Source organism: Chenopodium quinoa, unplaced genomic scaffold (assembly GCF_001683475.1).
Source record: "Chenopodium quinoa cultivar QQ74 unplaced genomic scaffold, ASM168347v1, whole genome shotgun sequence".
NCBI classification, from domain to species: domain Eukaryota; kingdom Viridiplantae; phylum Streptophyta; class Magnoliopsida; order Caryophyllales; family Amaranthaceae; genus Chenopodium; species Chenopodium quinoa.
In genome coordinates, this window is record NW_018742461.1 from 806,550 (window position 1) to 820,883 (window position 14,334).

Here is a 14,334-nt window from a genome sequence, read left to right on the forward strand (position 1 = left end):
GCCCCCTGGCCGGGTAATTACAAATCAAACGGCACGCAGGCCGTGAAAAAAAAATATACTTAAAGCTTAAGAAGGGGGCAGTTCAGTATCAGCAGCTGCCGCCTGGTCAGCACTCTTCTTGCTGGACTCGGCCTTAGCTGCACCCTCTTTTGATGCCTTACCCCCAAGTGGCACAAGCGCCACAACCGGCTCTTCCTCCTCCAACGCACCGTCCAACGCCTCTTCTTCAGCAGCCGCCAGGATCTGTTGATTATATGTTTCCGAACACTGGCGGTACGTTCTTTCCCATGAGGCAAAGTCGGCACTGGGGAACAGTCGTTCCCAGGTCATGCGTTGGATTTGAGCGGAGTCTTCCACCATCTCCCGGACGAGCTCTTGTTTCTCTTGCTCGGCCTTATCCGAGAGCTCTTGGGTAAGACTCTTCTCTTGGCTCACCAGGCGTTCTTTTACGTTGGCCAAAGATTTCTCCATGGCTTCATAGGAGTGCATTTTTTGGCGAAGAGGTTTCAGCTCGGCCTTAAGGTTGGTGACGGTCCCCTCCAGCTCGTCAACCTTCTTTTGGGCCGCCTCTAACTGAGCCCGAACAGCGGCGGTAGCCTGCGCCTGATAATAAAGAAGATCAATGGTCAGTACTTTATTTTGGGCAATTTGAAACATTGCCTTATCACAGCTGGAGGCGGCCATAGCCTTTGCGGCCTTTACCTCTTTGTTTTTCCGATCAATCGGCTTGCGAAGGCTGTTGACTCGGAGCAGGGCCTAAGTACAAAGAAAAACAGGCGTCGGTTTCCAAACAGAAAAGTTAACAGGCGTCCTGGAACTCAAAAGCTCAAAAATATGCTAAGTATACCTCAGCTAGGACCCCTGAAATCCCATCAAGGTCAAGGGTGCCGGCACCCCTGACCGCCTCCCTGTCAGATGGAGGAACTACTTTAACCATAGACTTGGCTACCTCAACCAAGTCAAGTCCCTGGGGGCCGGCTGCATTAAGTGAAAGGAAAACACAAGTTAGACCTAGTCAAGAAGGAAGCAAGGGTGAGTTTTTACAAGCAAGTGTCCATACATCTAGGCGGCCCCGCCTGGGTTTTTGAAGAAGTGGCCGGCTGCTTCTCAGCCGCCACTGTTTTTCCTGGAAGACCCAGGAGAGCTTGCAACAGTCGTCCTCCGGGCCTTGGGGTCCGGCTGTTGCGAGGAGGAAGCCCTTGGAGTTGCAGACTGAAAACAAAAAGAGTTAGTATATGCATAAGACAAATAAAAGAGGAAGAGTTTTCGAAGTTTACCAAGGGTGCCTCTTTGTTGGGGGAGTCGGCATACGACTGCTTCATGAGCGAGGCCCGCAACATGGCCGCCGCAGTCTTAGATGCTGATATTTTACTCATGGCGTCAGCTGCAAGAAATAAACAACAAAGTTAGTAAAAATCCCAAGTAAACAAGGTGTGAAAAAACAGAGTATTTGTCAGGCCGGCTACCTCTAGAGCACCGACTGCCGAGGCCACAGGCGGCCAAAAAATACTCGTCATAGAGCCACTTGAAGCTCGGGACGCAGTTTAGGGGTACTTGCTCTCGTACCCCTGAAGTAGAGTTCACCCTAGTCTCTACTTTGAAGAGTCCTTTGTCTAGGATCTCTTTTTTAGCCTTTGGGGGAACAGGCGGCATGCTGCGGCCGCCTGCGAGAAGAGGCGGATCCCTATTCCACTTGTTAAAGCGTTTGTTCAGCTCCGTGTCTGAACCCTCGATAATAAGGAAGGTGTTCCGCCAATCCTTCCATTTGTTCGCCTTACCTCTCGTCATGAGGTAACCCCTATGGCTTGTTAGTTTGTACCAGCCGGTACCTCCCGACTTAGGGGTCCGGCTGAGATAGTTCATATGGGCGAAAGCCTCAAAGCTTGGCTCCACCCCGTACATTTCGCACCCGGCCACATAGCCGAGTACGTTTACCCAAGAGTTGGGGGCTAACTGCCATAACCCCAGATCATACCCATCTAAAATCCGCTGAACAGCCGGATGTAATGGGAAGCGCAGTCCAGCTTTGATGGCCGTCACCATAGCTGGTACCAGCCGGCCAGACGACAGTGTCTTCTGGATCCGGCACAAACAGTAAAAATTTCGGGCCCATTTTGTGGTTAGCAATAAAGCTCGCCACGTTGTCTTGCATGGTTGCAATCCGGCCCCAGGGTACCCTGCAGTAGTAGGGGGCGTTTTTCTCTCTGTAAGAGGCGGATGGCTCCGCCCAATTATCCCCCTTCTCAACTGCATGAGAAAGTCTCGCCTCTTGTAGGCGGCTATGTTTTTCTTCTGAGCCTGGAGAACTGTGGCCAGAAGAGCTGGACTCAGACTCGTCCTCTGACGAGTCCGAGGAGGACGACTCCTCCCCTCTCCTAGAGGGGCCCGCCTCCTCTCCCTTAGAAGGAGCAGAAGGAAAGTTAGACCTGTCAACGGTAAGATGGGAAGGGAACACCTTGGCCCCTCTCTCAGAACTGTCGGCTTGACAGTCGCCTCGTTCTACATCTGGCGCCTGGTCAGATGTTTCACTAAGGAGCACCCTTTGGGAGGAGCCGTCTGAGTTTGATATCTTAGCAGTCTGTTTCGTTCTGGCCATCACGTTCTGCATAGACACAGATACAGTCGGACTTTGTATAAAGGGCAAAGATGGGTCCAGAAAAGGGCAGGCGGCACTCCTAGTCCTAGATTCAGCCGTCCCCGGTGACCGGCTGATCACTAACTTAGGTCGTGTCGTGTGCTTCCATGGTGCCATTTCAAAAAATAAAAGGAAATTAAGAGTAAGAGAACTGAGTTACCTGAACGAGTGACGGTTGATGAAGTCCTGGAAGTTCGGGTCAGTCGGCTTGTCAGAACAGGCGGTAGGCAGAAAAAGTCCGAAATGTCAGAGCAAGTTCAAGGGTCCGAATGTTCTCGCAAAGTTCTCAAATGTGAAAATGACCGAAGTCAGCACTTCCTTATATAGGCGAAGTGAGAAGGCGAAGGGTCGCTTCCAAATTCAAAATTGGGGCGGGAAAATCTCTCGGCCGTTTGCAAGGTGACACCTGTAGCAGGCCGTCGCCTGTCACCGTGCGACACCTGTCACAGGCGACACGTGACCAGTCACGTGCCACCTGTGAGGGGCAAATGATTAGGGGATTTTTATCCACCAATCACCGTCTGACAAGTGGACCAACCAGGTTCCGCCACGTGTCCTTCACGAAGGCCAACAGGAGCCTGCCACGTGTCAATCACAGATACGTCTTCTACGGACCAATTTAGACACGCCACGTGTCCACCCAAGCCAAATGGGAAAACCGGCCATCAAGGCCCAATTCAGTCTAGAGGCCCGATCAGCCCTAGGTTTACCTTAAACCTAGAGAGTGGCACGCTTCTCAAGGCTATAAATACTTAATTAATCCTCATTAATCAGGGAGGGGAATAATCAAGAAATCAAGCAGAGAAGAACGGAGTTATTAACAACCGGCTAATCTCGCTAACGACGCAGATTACCAACACTAAGCACTCTCACCTAGAGAGATCTCATTACTTTGATTTCTGTATTAATTACTCCTTAATCAGGTACTAACTTGACCGTTGGAGGCGGAGCTCTCAGGAGTCTCCGTTATTTTGCAGGTACAGGCGTCCGGTTCCAGTCTCGGAATTGTAACTCTCCCGCAGGACATCAGAAAACCCCGAAACAGTTAGTATAAAGGGTTTTCAACACGTTTAATTAAACTGGTCAACACGACATGACACGTTTAATTAAACAGGTTGGGTTAGTGTTGAGATTCTCAACACGAAATTAATACGACTCAACCCGCATAATATAAAAACCCAATAATTTATGGAATTAACATGACTCAGCCCGCATAATATAAAATCCCAATATTTTTCAATTCAACACGACATGAACCGAACACGAAAAAAGTGGGTTAGTGTTAAGGGTTTTCGACACAATTAATTAATTGGGTCAACACGACACGACACGTTTATTAAATGGGTCGGGTTAGTGTTGACCTTCCCCAACTCGTTTAATTTTCAACTCGAAAACGAACACGACATGACACGACACGATTGCTATGTCCATCAATAACAGGTTAGGTTGAGTTTGAAATGGGTCTGGAACAATTTGGGTTGAATTTGGGTCGATTCAATAACTAGTCGTGTTAATTTCAAGCCAGGTTAGTAACAGATCGGGTTGAATTACGGGTCGAGTTAGTAATAGGTCGGGTGAAATTCGGGTCGGTTTAATAACAGGTTGGGTTAAACTCGGGTTAAAACGGGTTTGGGTCAATCTCGGTTTAGGTCGGGTTCGGTTCAGGTCAATAATTTACGGTTTATATTTAGGTCGGGTCATCTCTAGGTCGGTTCATGTTCTGGTTCGGGTCTCATATACTCGGGTTAAATTGGGTCTTGGGTTGGTTTCAGGTCGGATCATATCGGATTCGGGTCACCATTTTTCCGGGTTTAAACAGGTAGGTTAATAATCGGGTTCGGGCTTGTATTTCGGGTCGAGTCAGCTTTTGACAGCTCTAGCAGCAGTCATTTTTTTTTTTTGACTAATCATGTGTTGACACGTGTCATGATAATTTGTTATAACAGGTTGTTGACTTGGTGTTGACCGGTTGAGACTATTGAAGGCAAACACATCACATAGTTGGGATTATTATATAATAAATCTTAGTTGAGATTATTATATAATAAATTTTAGTTGGGATTATTAAATGTAAATCGCCTATAGTTGAAATTATTAAAGTGTATTTTTCCAATTTTTAATTTGCATTCTAACTTTCCAATACCACCTTGTTCTGTGATTTCAGTTGGCAAATGAATAAATTCTTTATAATGGAAGTTTAATCTATCACATTCTTATTGATACAATATCATACTATATAATATTTGGGATCGTTTCTCAGTAATCGAGTTCCTATAAGACCAAGCGGCCCAGACCATCGTCGCAGCTCATCCTTTAATGTGTTGCTTAGAATTTCCTTACGCGTTATGATCAACTCAACCAAAAGCTAAATAGCACGTAGTGTTTACGACCCCTAACACGAGGGCCTCAATTTTAAAGCGTAAGCTAATTAAAGAGTCTATCATTAGCTGATTGAACAAATACTGTAATTGACAAGCAATTTCATCAATTACAGCATGATGATCAATAATGCAAATCAATTGGAGAAGCTCTCAATAAAAAAACCATTTAACAAACTTGTTACATCTTACATGAATACAGATTATTCAACATTCCAAACATTCAACATTAAAAAAAAAAAAAAACTAAAAATGTAGAAAATTCGATAAGGATTGGATTAAAAATCGGAGCAACGACCCTTCTGCTCCCAATCTCCATACCGGGTGGGTTCGGGTCCTCTGGGCCCACCAATCTCACCAGTCTCTTCATTCACATGAACACCGCCATCATCATCATCGCTATCGTCTTCGGTATTTTCTCTCTCCTCTTCTTCAATCTGAGTTGCCTTGTTAACCTCCTCCTTTTCACCCTTTTGTTGATCGTTGTTTGCAGAAGTGCTCATTAAGAAGGTCGAAACTGAGTTGGGTACAATCCGAGTCGCCGACTCCACCCAGTGAGTCTGAGTTGGCTTTGAGATCGTTACGATTGATGCGATCTTGTGGGTTAGATTTCTCGCCATTGTTGAGAAAGAGGCGGTGATTGTCGACGTAGATTGGAAATGAGGAATTTGGGATTAGGGGTAATTTTAAATGATTTGGTTTTATATAATACGGTTCGTTTTTGTCCACGTTTATTGTTTGGGTTGATTTGGAGTTGGGTCATGTTTTTAATTGGGCTAAGCTAGGGAATTTGGGTTAGGTGCAGCCCACATAGAACCTTTAGTTGGGCTGTGGGCAGGTCTGATGGGACCAAGGTTTGTTAAATCTTTTTAGTGGCCATTTGGTTCGTGAAACTGAATGCATTGGTATGAAATCTCATACGAAAAAAGGTATGGATCCTAAATCTCATACTCCCTTCATCCCTAAATATAGTTCTCATTTGACTTTTCACGTTATTCAAAACGTGTCTTAATGTGTCTATATCTGTATTTTCACACACGTAAATATTCTAAAAACTTGATTTTAATAAAATATATAATGTCATGAATCTAACAAGATCTCACGTGAATATATAACCTCTTATAAATTAACGGGAATTTATGGTCAAAGTTTTCAACTTTGACCTAAATACGTCAAGAAACTATATTTAGGGACGGAAGGAGTATTAGTTTGAAGTTGATTGATTTATATAATGGAATGGTGATTCTACCTTTCATTAATGACAAGGATTATGAATCTTATGGGGTGAGATAAGTATGAGATTCATGGGGAATGTAATGGAATTTTAACTTCATTCCAAAAGGTCCAATCAAACGATCCTTTATAACATTGTTTAAGTCAATAATGTCACCCAATTGTGAGGTCGAGTAGTGCTCGGGTCAAATCTAGTGGGGTTAATAAGCATGTGGTTCGAGACAACCTATTAGACCTTGCCAACATAATAGGATAAATGACTAAAAGCTTATTAATTGTGATGCTTTTCTTACATGTACGCCACAATTTAACTGAAACAAAAGCTTAGACTCATATGTATATATTTTTAAGCCAATAAAAAAATATTCCTTTATCATTATCCATCAATTGCTATATATATTTGTGTTGTTAAAAGATACGGTAGTTAATAACAACATTTTGCATAATAACTTAGTATAAAGCTTGATTAAGTTGGGACAAAGGGAGTGTTAAAGATTATTTGAAACTACTTGTATACCTAAACTAAATAGGAAAATCACATAAAGTGAACAATACAACGTTTAAGCTATCCAACTTTTAAATGAATATCGGAAGTATGTAAATTGTCTTTAAGATGTATATTTTCAATTTGAATAGCAATAATAGTTGTTTTCTCAAAAAAAAAAAAAAAAAAAAAAAAAAAAAAAAAAAAAAAAAAAAAAAAAAAAAACAAATAGTTAATCCATATAATTCCAAAAACAAAAGGCATTTGATATTGTTGGGCCGAATCTATACTAATCTTTAAAATAGGAAAACTTAAAGAAAATCTAGAGTGTCACGTCATCCTTTTTGTTTTTTAATTTTTTTATTATTTTTTTTTTTTTTTGAAAGGCCCGATAGAGTAATTATATTACTTTGGCAAATCCATCCCCGCTAAAGATACAACGCTATAAGGGGAAGAATCAAAGCGTATAAGCTCTGAATGATCCCCTGTAAAGTCCCTAGCAATAAGGTGAGCAACAGTGTTGCTACTGCGTTTAGCGTGAGAAAAGATACAAACATTAAACCCAGCTCTACAAAGCCTAATATCATCAAACACATTAAAGATCGGAGCATATCCCTTTGAACCAGACAAAATGGTTGAAACCACATTGAGAGAATCCGACTCAATCCATATATTGTCAAACCCAAATCTTCTAGCAATGGTCATTCCATACGTGACAGCAACGACTTCAGCAATCTCCGGTGACTGTTGAAAAATGGGTTGAGTAGCAGTTAATACGATAGCCCCTACCTCATTCCTGCCCACCACACCCACAATTACCTTCCCAGCGCTTCCTACGTGTTCATCCACATTCAATTTGAGCACACCCATTGGAGGAGGAAGCCATTCATTACTGCTTTTAATTCCAGACCTTGTATGGGAACTAAACACACATCTCGCGTAGGCATCGTAGTCAGCCACCCATTTGCAGAAATTCCCAGCCAACAATATCGGATTACTATTGTTTCCCTAAAATAGACGCATATTCCTGCAGCGCCAAACAACCCATGTTAAAGCTGCCACTTGGATGATACCGTTACCCTGAACTTTCTGAATAAGCCACGCCCATCTATTAGAAAAGGACTCCGTAGGAGCATCCTCCAACATCCCCCTGTATTGATTATGCTGCCATATTTCTCTAGCCATAATACAGTCAAATAATGCATGTACGATACTTTCATCATCATTATCGCAAATAGGACACTTACTATCATTTACAATATGTCTTTGCATTAACCAACATTTCACCGCTAGATTACCTTTCACCGCATTCCACAGGAAGTGTTTTAGTTTCGGAGGACATTTGAGGTTCCAGATTGATTTCCATAGCTTGCCCATATTGCTTGTATCGTTAGCCTCAAGGACACCCTTCCTGGCCAGATGATAGCATGATTTGACAGTAAATACACCGTCCTTTGATTGGAACCAATAGGTTATATCCCTTGTCTCATGGAGTGAGAGGGGAAGAGAAAGTACCTAGACAAGTAATTCCTCACCCAACAACTATCGAACCTTCATCGCATCCCACATAAACCCATCTTCTGTCAACAGCTCACTTACCTTCAGCTCCTCATCAGCCCCCAGAGACCTTTGAATACTAACAGCACACCCGTTGTTGACTAACCAAGTATCAGTCCAGATATTTGTGTCTCTACCATTGCTAATTTTCCATGCCAACCCATCCCTAAACAATCCCTTCGCACCCCATATACTTCTCCAAATGTAACTGGGATCGTGACCTCTATTTGCCATCACCACACTAGAATTTTTGAAATAGCGGGCTTTTAGGATCTTAAATAGCAGCGTATGAGGGTTGGACTACAGTCTCCAGATTTGTTTAGCTAGGAGAGAAAGATTGAAACTTTTCAAGTCTCTAAAACCTAGACCACCTAGAGCCTTTGGGCGACAAAGAGCATCCCATGATTGCCAGTGAAGCTTCCTCTTATCCACCGTCATACCCCACCAAAATCTGTTCAAAATGGTGTGTATTTCATTAATTAATCCATCCGGAATATGAAACAAACTCATCATATACGTGGGGATTGCTTGGGCCACCGCTTTAATTAAAATTTCTTTCCCTAGCCTAGACAAGAACAACTCTTTCCACCCATTCAATTTCTTCCAGATCCTCTCCTTCAAACCTGCAAATATAGCCTTTTTGGACTTGCCGATCACAATAGGAATTCCGAGGTACTTCTCATGTTTATCTACTTCCCTAACTCCCAAAGTGCTGATGATAGTAGACCGCCTCTCAGAAGAAACACATTTACTAAAAGCAATCTCCGTTTTATCTAAATTGACTTTCTGGCCAGATGCTCTTTCGTAAACACTGATTATTTCAGCTATCTTAGAGCATTCCTGAGGAGTTTCCTTTGCAAACAAAATACTGTCATCTGCAAAAAATAAATGTGAAATCCTCGGAGCCGATTTACTAATTCTAGCCCCCTGTATGAGTTTGTCCTGAGCAGCCTTTGAGAGTAAACCTGAAAAAGCATCAGCACATAATAGGTACAAGTATGGAGAAATAGGATCGCCCTGTCTCAAGCCTCTGGAAGGAACTACAGAACCACGTATCTCGTTATTCACCTTGAAGGAAAAAGAGACACTAGATAAGCATTGTAATATACGTTTGATCCATTGTACAAAAAAACCCCAGCTTATACATCACCTTTTCCAAGAAACCCCATTCCACCCTTTCATATGGCTTGCTCATATCCAGCTTTAAAGAACCGACCCAGTCCTACCTTCCCCACCCCTCTTCATAGCATGGAATATCTCGAAAGCAATCATTGCATTATCAGTAATTAAACGGCCCGGAATGAAAGCACTTTGATTAACAGAAATAATGTCATCTAGAAAGGGCTTCAGTTTGTCAGCTAGAGTTTTAGATATTATTTTAAACAGAACATTGCAACAACTTATCGGCCTAAAGTCCTTCATGTACTTTGGATCATTACATTTAGGAATTAATACAATGCAAGTCCTATTAATCTCCGTCAAATCCCTAATACCGTTCCACCAGTTTTGCACATATACAATGATATCAGGGCCAACTATATGCCAGAATTTTTGAAAGAATAGTGCATGCATACCATCCATACCTGGAGCTTTATTGGGGTGCATTTGAAATAGAGCAGTTGAAATCTCCTCAGGCGTAGGAGCTGCATCCACGGACTCGTTCATTTCACTGGTTATTTTCGCTTCCAATCCATCTAAAGCAGCGTCCATGTCATTAGGGTTATCCGTAGTGAATCGGGTATTAAAAAAGTCTGCAATAATCCCCTTTACTGCCATCTCATCAGAATGCCATAACCCATTATCATCAAACAACCCATCAATTCGATTAATTGTGAGGAAGCAGTTATCGGGTTTTTTTTTTTTTTTTTTTTTTTCCGAAACAATCTTTTTCAGATTCATTTAAATGACGCTTCGTCAGTTTATATATACATCTCCTCCCTTCAACAATTTCAGTTTTTCTATTCTTCATTTCAATTTAAGGTCTGAGTTTCATCTTTCTTATGTTCTTCCTACTCCAATTATAAATTTAAGGTTTGAATTATAATCCTTTTCACCGGTTTAGAATTTTATAAGCACTAATTCCTTATTTTGTTGTTTAGTTTTTTTATTTTTTGTAAGGTTTTGTTGATAAAACTATTCTCAATTCATTTGTCTTTAAAAAAAAAAATGTATCCTTTAAAATTTTCTATTTTTAACTTAAATTTAATTTTGATTGTGGCTTCTTTATTTTTCTGGTTTTGATTTTTTTGTTCAGGGAAATATGAAAAAAGGAAAATTTGGCTTGATGGCTGATTGACATTGTGTGATGCAGCATTGAAGAACAATGTATTGAATTCAAGAACACGAACTGCTCCATAAATGGTCAATTATATAAATCTCATTGGTTTTTTTAAATACTGTATATCAAATAATTTTTTAAATCTCACTGGTTAATTTTGTAACAAGTTCTTATAATTATGACTTTTGGATTTTAGAAGCACTAATTCCTTTTTTTTTTTTTTTTTTTTTATAAATTAATTTATTTTTAATAAGGTTTCTGTTGGTAAAACTATTGGCATTGAGTGATGCAGCATTAAAGAACACTGTATTACAAGTTTTTTTTTTTCATTTTCCTGACAATTTTATTTCTCTTTTATCCGTTTTGAAGTCCAACAAGTCGTTGTCGTCGCAAATTGGTATTGTTTTGTCGTCAGAAAGTGATCTTTCTCTCTCCTCTCCTATCGGCACCCCTCTCATTACATGTCCTGGTAATTCCTTGTTTTTATCATTTATTAATTTAATTTAATTACAAAAATTAACTTCAGTTTTATATTCAGTCGCTTTTTCCGGTTTTAGAGTTTTTCATGTGTGCGGTTTAATTTATTTGTTAAAGAAAGAATAATTAAAATTACTGAACCGTTTGTTTAAAAATAAATAAATAAATAAAAGAACCGAGATTTCTGGTGCATATCCATGATGACTAATTCAAACAAGTTTTAACATGGAATGACGGTTTTTATGGTGGAAAAAAACTTAAATGTCAGACTTATTGAGTGGATTTTTCAGGGGTTAATGCCAGTGGATAAACAAGCAAACACTTCTTAATTCTTATATATCTACGTCTTTTCATTTTTGGGTTTCATTAGGCTAATTCATCATGATGAGTTTTCATTTGTTTTAAGGCATAGTGTTTGGCCAGTTTGCTATATTGTTTATGTATTATGCATTTTAGTTACTCGTAATTTAGTTTAGGACTTACATGAGATACGTCTATTATTTGCAACTCAATACAGAGTATATATCAGTCCTATATCATGCCTTGAACTTTAGAGGTATTGCTTTTTTTTTTTTTTTTTTTTTTCCTAGATCTTCTTAATTGCTGTAAAATCGCTTTAATACTTCAAATTTAATTATTTATAAATCCAAACTATTTATATTATGTATTGCTGGTGTGTATTACAAGAACAATTGGTCTTCGAGAATAGAAACAATAATAAGAGGTTTTTTTTAAAAAAGGAATAATACTATTTTTTTAATCCCAACTTTCACCAATTTATTTTTATTAATCCCAACTTTGGATTATTCCTCAATAATCCTAACTTTTAGGTGGGTTATCATTCTTCATACCCAAACCGGTCAACAAAAGTCAACAACCTTGTAGGTTGCTGGACACGTGTCGCCACGTGAGTGGTCCAATTTTTTTTTTTGACCGAACCAAATTTTTTTTTAAAAACAGAAAAAAAGAAAAGAAAAACTGACTCAGCTATACAGCCACCACAATCGCCACCCTAACCTGTCGTCGCACAGCCGCTACCCACCTAAACCACCTCCTTTCCCGACCAACCAACCAGAAACGACCACCTCTCCCCAGCTCCACCGTCGAAATCGGCCAAAAGCCCAAACGCTTTCCCTTGAACTTGACCGGAATATCCCCCTTCCCCAGCCCCGCCCCCGAAACCACCCCAAACTCGAAGCCCCACCCCAAACCTCCGTAAACCCATTCGAAAATCACCCTAAAACGAAACCCACATCACCCTAAACCAATCGGAAATCACCTAAAATCAAACCCCAACCTCGAAACTACCCTAAACCCACTTAGAAAATACCTCAAAATCGAACCTTCACCCTGAAACCGCCCTAAACTCACCCCGAAACCTCCCTAGTGATAGAGGACCATTAGATTTAGGGTGAGGAAGGGAGAGAGAAAGAAAACGGAGAAGGGGAGGTGCCGGAATCCTTGGGTAGCCGGACATAGAGGTGGAGGTGGTGGTTTTCGTCAGGTTGGGGAGTGGGGAGGAGGAGATTTAAGGAGGGAGATTCACGGTGGGCTGGTAAAGGGAGGGGTTTGGTTTTTCCTTTTTTTTAGTTTATTTTTTATTTTTTTGGTTTTCATTTTTGGACCAATAATTGCCCGACGCGTGGCATATATTATAAAAAAAAAAAAAAATTCATCAAATTGCCGGTTTTTGGGATTGAAAAATAATAACTCACCTTAAAGTTGGGATTATTGAGGAATAATCAAAAGTTGGGATTAAAAAATAACATATGATTTTACAAGTCATGGGGATATGAGATATGTAAAAATGGAAAAGTATCATTATTATTGGTGACGACTTGCTCTTTAATGTAGCAATTCAATTTATTGTATAAATATTAGATCTTTTACGTAACTCTGCCGTATTGTATTGCTATAAATTATATTTATACTACAATTCTCTGTATAAGGTATATATAGGTATAGGTTCACTATGTTTCACTTCACTACTATAATATATTTGGTATTTACCTACATACCTTGAATCCAATCCAAAAACACTTCCAATATGATAGAACAATCTTTCACCAAAAAAAAGTTTATTAAAAATTTGACCCATGCATTGCACAGGATAAATGCTAGTTTTAATTTATATATTTCGTGAACTTGAAGCCATTTCTCACACCAAAGACATTGAATACATGATAAGGATGAATGCAAAAGTATGGACAAATCAAAGGTCAAAGTCTCTTAATAGAATAGCACGACTATTTTGGAGTAGTTTAATGAGGCATGGTAGCATGGAGCTTCATATCTCCGCAAAAATTAACTAGTTTGGTGGAAAGTTAAAAATGAATATAACAATTAAAAAGTCTGTTTAAATCATACATATTGAAGTATTTCGAAGTATAGTCTTTTTAAAGTATATACATTATGTTCCAAATTCATAAAAATTGACGGAGCTCAACACTTTTTAAATGCTGACGAGTTATTCTTTCTATTGTAAAATGAGTTTGAGAGATATATTTCAAAAATGATTTTGGGATAAGAAAACATTTGGAGTTAGAGGAGAATCTTGTTCAAGTGAACAACTATTTTATACTTCATCTATTATCAATTACTCGTAACAATATTTTTTTGAAGTAGAAAAAATGTTTCACAGTCATTTTAATAATTTTATTTTATGATGTATTTGCTTTGTAATAATTCGATTTTGTGTTCTAAAGCTACAAATTTACCTTATCTTAAAATTTGTACTAAACAATTCACTTCCTATTGTGCAATTGATTAAAAATAAAGATTATACCAAGTATTATTTGATGTAGTTGATAGTATTTTCATCTAATAACCTTAAGAGGTTCAATTGCTACCAATTGCGGTTTTTGAGGATGGAGTCTCCTAACTCCTTTATGATTCCCCCGTTTTCTAAGAAACCTGACATACATAATTAGGCTAGTTTATTCATAAGACCTGAATCTAGTAGGGTGATTCTCTCTATCCACGTAAAATGTATGTAACGGAGAGTATGGACGGAAAAAGAACGAGAAAAGACGCGCATAGTAGAGTAGCAAATTCCCAAGAAACCGACATACGACGTGGGCCCTGGGGGGGGGGTCGGTCCAATTTCAACTGTTCTCACTAATCACTCTTTATTAAATCGTCGTTACTGCCACCTCGGAATCCTGATGGTACACGTGACAAACATCGAACCCATCATCCAATTATTCCAACGGTTCAGATACACTTTCGTTTTATCTAGTGGGATAACTCATAACTTCAATGTTTAGATTGTTTACTGCTGGCTAATTGTTTT

At 39.7% G+C, this 14,334-nt stretch overlaps 1 protein-coding gene across 1 annotated transcript; it reads right to left on the reverse strand.

Moving 5' to 3' along the window:
• Positions 1 to 5,134: 5,134 nt before the first annotated feature.
• Positions 5,135 to 5,714, reverse strand: LOC110718524 (succinate dehydrogenase assembly factor 4, mitochondrial). The gene has a single exon (XM_021897368.1). The coding sequence runs from the start codon at positions 5,631 to 5,633 to the stop codon at positions 5,292 to 5,294; it is 342 nt and encodes a 113-aa protein (XP_021753060.1). The 5' UTR covers positions 5,634 to 5,714; the 3' UTR covers positions 5,135 to 5,291.
• Between the last annotated feature and the right edge of the window lie 8,620 nt (positions 5,715 to 14,334).

Bases quoted from the DNA above. Each gene is read 5' to 3' on its own strand.
- LOC110718524 (XM_021897368.1), bottom strand. From the start codon at position 5,633: ATGGCGAGAAATCTAACCCACAAGATCGCATCAATCGTAACGATCTCA.